This window comes from Cyprinodon variegatus, unplaced genomic scaffold (genome assembly GCF_000732505.1).
Source record: "Cyprinodon variegatus isolate N-32 unplaced genomic scaffold, C_variegatus-1.0 Scaffold128, whole genome shotgun sequence".
NCBI lineage: Eukaryota > Metazoa > Chordata > Actinopteri > Cyprinodontiformes > Cyprinodontidae > Cyprinodon > Cyprinodon variegatus.
In genome coordinates this window covers 127541-135039 of record NW_015150581.1, presented here as the reverse complement: position 1 = coordinate 135039, position 7499 = coordinate 127541, and the positions used below count along the sequence as shown (strand labels likewise).

General features: G+C 36.2%; 1 protein-coding gene across 2 annotated transcripts in view; it reads right to left on the bottom strand.

The window, feature by feature from the left end:
- Positions 1 to 6710, bottom strand: part of LOC107085572 (parathyroid hormone/parathyroid hormone-related peptide receptor-like) — a 16856-nt gene extending 10146 nt beyond the window's left edge. For both annotated transcript variants that reach the window (XM_015375966.1, XM_015375967.1), the window contains exons 1-2: positions 6389 to 6710; positions 491 to 596 (exon numbers count right to left, since the gene is read on the bottom strand). In XM_015375966.1, the coding sequence (XP_015231452.1) occupies positions 491 to 596; positions 6389 to 6469 (187 nt within the window). In that variant the 5' untranslated portion in view covers positions 6470 to 6710. The remainder of the gene's footprint in view (positions 1 to 490; positions 597 to 6388) is intronic.
- Positions 6711 to 7499: the final 789 nt, after the last annotated feature.

Here is a 7499-nt window from a genome sequence, read left to right as displayed (position 1 = left end):
TCCTGCTTCATAGTTTATTTGAGTTTTTGTTCTTTTCAAAAAGTTCTTTAATAAAAAAATAACTCCTCTCCAACTGAGATTCCCATGAGTTTCATCCATCCATCCATCCATCCATCCATCCATCCATCCATCCATCCATCCATCCATCCATCCATCCATCCATCCATCCATCCATCCATTTTTGTCTTTGCCGTTTTTGGATGTATGTGTGGAGATTCTTCTCAGGAAATCCTTCTCCTAATGCAACCATGAATCATCTTATCTGACATAGTTTCTACATTGTAGCCCAAATTAAAATAAAATCAGCTACAATAAATCAAAAACTGCAACCACAGATAACACTCGAAAGGATATTGGATGGATTTCATATCTGATATGAGAAAATTACGGCAAGTGATGAGTTTTTTTCTTGTTACGAATTTAGATATGTTCTAACTGATATCACCTGCTCGTTGTATGATTCATAGTTATTACCAAGCAATGCCCGAACCTTTAATGAGGGCCATTTGTGCCCGGATGCTCCTTTCGCACCTTGCATGGGCACCAATCAGAACAAAGATCTGCTCATCTCGGGTGATGACGTCATCAGAGTCTATCTGAAACAGAACAGATAAGATATAACTTTAAGTCATTTTTTTTAGAAAATTAGTTTACACAAAGAGTTGAAACTAGTTGAGGATTTTTCACTTCTCTCCTGAATCAAGAAATACATAGGAACCACCGGGGCTCAGCTTGGCATCAGCTCTAACCTTCCAGGAAAGAAACCCTCGCACCAAAATCATCCTTCAAGTTTCACTTAAATCTGCAGCTGGATAAAAGTGTTACGGACAAAAACTGAGTCATGTGAAACACAATAAAAGATATGTTAAATTGAGGCTTTCAAGAGCTAAAACCATTCTATCTCAGATAGCAAGCATAGTGGTGGCAGTGTCATGCTGTGGCTTGGCTTTACTGCAGGTGTTGCTGCTGGGGCTCACAAAGTAGTTAAAATGGTAAAAAGGCAGGACTATTTCTAACTTTATTAAATTTGCTCACATCAACAGCTAAAGTAGTTAAAGGTCATAGCAACACATTTTTCAACAAATCAACTAATAAAAAACACAGAACATATAGATTGTTGCAGAATAAAACTTTTAATTTAACTAAAAATTGGTATAGAATATATCATCAGTATATGCTCTCTTCCATCTTCCTTCCTAGCTAGTCTACTGTTACCTTTTCTAACACAAAAATATTTATAGATCAGTGCCTTTATGCTCCTTTGGTACAGTATGTCTGCTTCTGTCTCCTTAAACCTCCAGTCGGTCTCGGCAGAAGGCCACTCACATTGAGGCTGGTTCTGCTGGAGGTTTCTTCCTGTTGCAAGGGAGTTTTTCCTCTCCACTGTCGCTACATGCATGCTTGGTGTGAGGGATTGTTATTGAGTCAATGAATTGCTGCAATCAGCTGGTTTTTAATAGAGAACTTTGAACTGATCTAACTACAGCGACTCTCTAAAGTGCTTTGAAATAACACATGTTTTTAATTGGTGCTATATAAAATAAACTGAATGGAATTGGATTAAATGTAAATATTCATTTAAAAAAAATTAATTCTGGGTTCAAAAAAATATTATTTTTTTTCCTGAAGAGTTTTAGATAAAAACAAAAACAAGGACATTACTTAAAGTATTATATTTTACATCCTGCGTTTTCATCCAAGAGGATCAGTGGAATCTTTGTGAGTGTGTGTGACTTATTTTTAAGGGGGGAAACAGAGGGGAGTCAGGCACCGTTTGGTCCTGAGTCTGACTGCCTGTCACTGCTTTGGAGGAGGGAGGTGCTGGCAGCAGCACTTGCTGCTCCCTGAAGACAGTAAGGCAATAGCGATCGGTGTTTTCACTTTATCGTCATAGTTTCCAACAACAGAAAAAAAGTCGCTAGATTTATCACTACATGCTCATTCAGAAAAAAAATGTCGCTCAGGGGTCTAAACAGATGCTAAATAAAGTGGAAAAGTTGCTACGTTGGGAATAGTACCTGTTAACTGTCCAGCAAACAGAGTGGGCGACCATTAACCAGACTTTTAGTTATCACCTTAAAAAAATTGGACAAATACGTGGTTCTTCCAATCCCAAGCACACATTTTAGGCAAATTAAATTCTGGAATGCCTTTCCCAAAGCCCTAACTTCAGCCCTAGTGAGAGCTTTGCTGGCTTTAATGGAAGACATAGTGCCAGAATTCCTTCTGGTTTGGATGCTTCAATTTTTTGGAAATGTGGTTTAATATCCAACCATATGCCAGAAGCTCTTTGATGGCTAAAAATAAAAGTCTTTTGAAGGTGAATCTTTGCATGAGACAACTTCAACAAAAGTATGAAAGAGGTTAGAATGCATCATTCTGAGCTTTCATGGATATAATTGTCCTAGTATGAATAAGAAAATATCTAGCCTTTCTTTGTAAAAGAAAACTCTGTTAACATCTTGATTTAACACTTTTTCGTTATTTATAAATTCCCACAGTAACAGAGACACTTCTATTAAAAGTCAGATCTCTCTTTCCAAGTAGAGCAATCGGTCAAGCCTTTTAAAGGTCTGATGTGCTGCCTCCAGGTGTTGTGAAATTTTTGTGCGGAGGTGCAGTATGTGATGATCCTTCGCTACCTCTCCTATCTTAGCAGTGGGGCAGCAACTGGCCACATGAGCACTTGTATAGGCCTGGTCCTCAGCTGTGTGGCGGCACTCGTCAGAGCTAAGCTACACAAACAACTCTGTGTTCCCGGGTACATTTCACAACACAGCAGCAAAACAAGCTGCAAGTCAACCGGAGAGCAAGAGGTGACGGAGACGCCAATCAATCTGTGTCTATCTGAAAGACTGAAGGAGGTTATTTTTAGGATCCCTAAGCATGATCTCTTAAGAGAACAAAAGGTTTCTAATCAAAAAATCAGTTTTTAAGAAATTATACTGTTTTATATCTTTAGGCACTCAGAACTTTGACTTTAATTTTTGGGTTTATCTGTCAGCTGAAGTAAAGGATATGAGTTTTCGTTTTCACAGCTGTTTTCCTCAGAAGCCAAACAGAATTCTTGTTTAACAGACGCAATTCCAGCTGCAGAAATTAAAATAACTGACTATGTGTTAAGAAAAACTCTCGGTACAAAAGGTCAGCTGAAAGCAGTGAGCAGTTATTTTTTTTATCTGAGCCCAAAAGCTAAACTGCTAATGTTGCATATAGTGTTTTTTTCTTCAATAGACCCATACATTGCAAAAATGATCTAAAAATTAGTAAAAATGTCTTAAATTAAGTGTATTTACTCTTAATTTGAGCAGGTAAAAAAGATGATTTGCCAATTATTTAAAGATAATTAGATATTATGCACTTGAAATAAGACAATGCAATTGTTTTTTTCTTTTTTTAATTGTAAATTGTCTTGTTCCATTGGTAAAGTGTCTTACTTGTCTCCTTAATTCAAGAAAAAATTCACTTATTTTAAGAAAAAAATTACTGAGAATAAAAATTTTTGCCGTGCAGTATTAAGGAAATGCCTTCCTTGTTCTCAGTACTGGACGCCCTGTATCTATGAGGACAACAGTTACAGTACATACAGCGTATGCGTTTATCTGTTCATGGACACCATCATACATCAACATGTATTGATTTTGTGCTTTGGTGAAAACAATCAGCATCAGTAAGAGGAGGTCATTCACATTTTTTTCTTGTGCCGACAGGTTTTTCTCCTGACAGATATTGCATTTAAGCAAAACAATTAGTCTTTACATCCACTCCCCGCCGAGCTGTAGGAGTATTAACCCTCTCGGGCCTCTTCTTGGAGCCAAGTGATTTTCAGGCTGACTGATCCTGAGATTGTAACTCTGTCAGAGGGGAGGCACTCAAAATCGACCAAGGAGAAGATTTAGTGATGAAGAAATGGAGCTGAGAGAGGTGCACGTGGCTAAAGGCTGATGATACAGTGAGTGAAAGCTTGGGGATCTGTGACGCAAAAGCAGTAGACAGGTGAATTCTAACGCAGAAGATTTAAGAGTTGCTCTTTGGTTGGGCCCCATGCACATTCTCAGAGATGTTATCTGCAGACGATGGTGAGAACCGAACCTTTACAAAAACCAACAACATGAAAAAGTTCCCATAGAGCACATCCAACAGCTCGTTTGGGAAACCACAGAAGATCCAATGGACACATGAAAGAAACCAATACCTCTCTCACCTCATTAGAGGACAGAAACCTCTGACTGGACTATGAGTAAAAATACATCAAAAGGCACCTGGAAGTCTTTCCCAAAGAAAGTTTTAGATAGATACTTTCCTTTTTGTTGTGCTTAAAAACCAAACATAGCAAAGACAGTAATTACTGTATATATAATCAGAAAGAAACATGAATGCCCTGCTGCAAAATACACACATCAATTTAAGCTGAAAAAGAGAAGAGTCTGATAAGATAAAAAGCAGAAAATGAAAACCTTTCGACCGACTTACAGTTCAAACCTGCAGATTAATCCCTGACCAGATAAAGAAGCAACAGGCTGCAGGGAGCATGTGTGTAAAAACACTTCCCTGTTCATCCCACGTAGAACCAGGGCTGCTATTAATCACTGAGATATGACTGGTGATTGTTTTGGCCCCTGCTACATACTTAAACCAACGTACATATTTGGTCATGTTTTAACACATATTTTCCCCTTGGTCTGTTTCTTACTTTTTAGAGACCACATTCTCTCTGTTATACGTGCACACAGCAGCCCCAATACATGCATACATTAGCCCAGCTTCTACAGAGTATTATAAACCAGCTGCGGAACAAAATATGTTGTTAGCTACATTGGAATATGTGCAATTAATTTCCATCTAATGTTCATTTCTTACATTTTACTCTTAACACTAAAGTTTCTGAAAAAGTTAGTTATTTATGTATTCATTAATTTATTACCGTATTTAATCATTATTTGCCACTGTTCATAACTTTCTCTGAGGCTCATTACTTGTTTATAACTGTCCACACCACAGAGATGCAGAATAAAATTTTGCGTTTTTTTAAATTGTGTATTCATTTTGATGTATCTGTTATCATTTTTTCTTTTACTTATCTTTTTTTTAAATCTGGTTATGATGGATTTATGTCCTATTTTCATGCCAGGTTATTGTCTGCATTTCCAATTTTACATGAATCTGTTGCCATTCTGCCTATTCTTTGTATTTTATATTGTCCTTTTATATTTTAGGAAGTTTATAGGTGATGTTGGTTTTATTTTTACAGCAGCATGTCTCTGTGCATGTCCCAGCTTTCATTTCTGCATCTTGTTTTCTATTTTTTTATTCACTATATTTGAAAATTTTAAGTTTAAGTTTTTTTTCTATACACTTTTGTCTGTTGTTTTACTTACTTTGTTCCTTATGAAGCCCCTTTGTAGTGTTTCTTGACAAACGTTGCTATAGAAATACAATTTTACTTATTTAGGTGTTTCTATTTTTCACTATGCATCTCTTAATGATTTAATTATCAAAGATTGGTCTTATTTTCTTAAGCATCACACTGTTTTAAGATATGACTGTTGTCTTTGTGGCTTTTGGTCATACTTTGATTTCCCATAACAAATCAGATCCCCGTTTGAACCATGTGGGACCCAATTCATGCATGAAACTAAACAACAAAATGCAATAAAATGAAAAATTAGCATCTTGGCAGCTCAATGTTAGAACTGCAAAGAGAAGTTATAGATAACTGCACTGGGGTTATCAGAAACGGTTAAAGTTTTCTATCCTAAGGCGGACCCCTTTTGACATCAGGTGTCTGATAAGACTTGATATTATCTTTTAAAGGCTTTGTGTTGTTGTTGTTTTTTTGTTTGTTTGTTTTTTTGCTTTCCCACACTCTGGTTTGACAGTTTAACAAAGCTTAGACTTTAAAAAACAAAAACAAATAAGCCTTTGTTGGCTTGCTTTAAAAAAAAAGTTATTCAAATATTCATTCTTTTTGTAGCATTTAATGTAAAAGTTATTGGATACTAGAAAAAATAAAAAGCTAATGTTTAAATTAAATGTTTCCATGTATTTGTTTTTTATATAGAAAAAATTAAAAAAGAAATAAAGTCACAACTGGGCACTTTTTTAAGCTCTTGCCAAAGATGTGCTGTAGAGGAGCACTGTATTGTTAGAGTCTGCTGTTAGAAACATTTATATTTCGACCAATAAAAATAAGGCTGTTCAACCAAATAAATGTGGGTATTGTATTTTAGCTCAAAATTAATATTTGCTAGCAAATGTTAAATTGTATTTTTTTTTTACTCTGCATAAATAAAGATAAAAAAAATTTATCTTACAGCCTACTTCTTAAAGCAATATTGCAGAAAAGCTCTTAATATCCAAATGCTCATATATATAGAAACAAACTTACCAGGGCAACAGCTGACTTTACATAGTGAAAAAGAGCCAGGGCATAAATTCCCTGCAGAGATAACATTATTTTGTTTAACATTAAAGCTTCAAAAAGATCAACAATCAAATCTCCCCACAGCCTCAGATAATGTGAGGCTCCTCAGGTTGCAAAGACATAAACTTCTTCAGGTGTGTTGTTCTCCTGTGTCCCATCAGTGCTCACTTTTTGGTTATTAGTCCAGAGCAACTGCCCTCCTCTGCCACATGATATCCAGGAATAAGAATAGAAAAAAATTAGTTTTTTCTCCTTAAAGTTTAGTGGACATCTCTGATCAGAACTGTGGGAGCGTGCAGCCATCAGACTCAGCAAAGAGGATGAAACTTCCTCTTTTTACAGCTCTTTGGCTGACATGGGTTGGCCTTTATTGGCTGGGTGTTAACTCTTTCTGTTCCTCTGCTGCTGTCATCTGCCTCTCGTTACCTTCTGTCTGTGTTTTCCAAACCCAGCGGCGGAGTAATTATCTCTTTTTACTGCTGCCACTCAGCTTAACTCTTACATCACATAAAATCTCTTTTACTGCAATGCTGTTAAGTGCCCATATAATGACCCCTGCCCATTTCTTCCTCAAACACATGCACACACATAGTTTTTACATAATCAAAATGCATTTGATGTTTTATTTAAAAAGCAATTTCAACTCAGACCTACTTTTAAACTTAATGTTTAATAATATCTGTCCAATAGACTGTGTAAACAAACCAGTGTTTACTGTGACACAGACATTTTTTAACTTAGATTTGTGTGTGTAATGGATAGTCTTATCTCCAGCACTAACCTCTAACCTTCCTGACACTTGCAGAGGCAGCAAAAACACAAGTCAATGTTTCAGTTGAGATCCCCCCCCACCACCACACACACGTTCATTTTCTTAATCAATCGATTGTTAACAGGAATATGGAAAGCTTGGGTTAAACTTCCCAATTTTCTACCTTTCTTGGAAAACTTTCAAACTCTGCGCATAAAATCTATTTATTTACTATGATGATTTTTACTGAATTATTTGTCTGTCTTATATCTTGCTTTCTACCATAAAGCATAAGGAGTTATATATAGTACAATTCAAAAACTG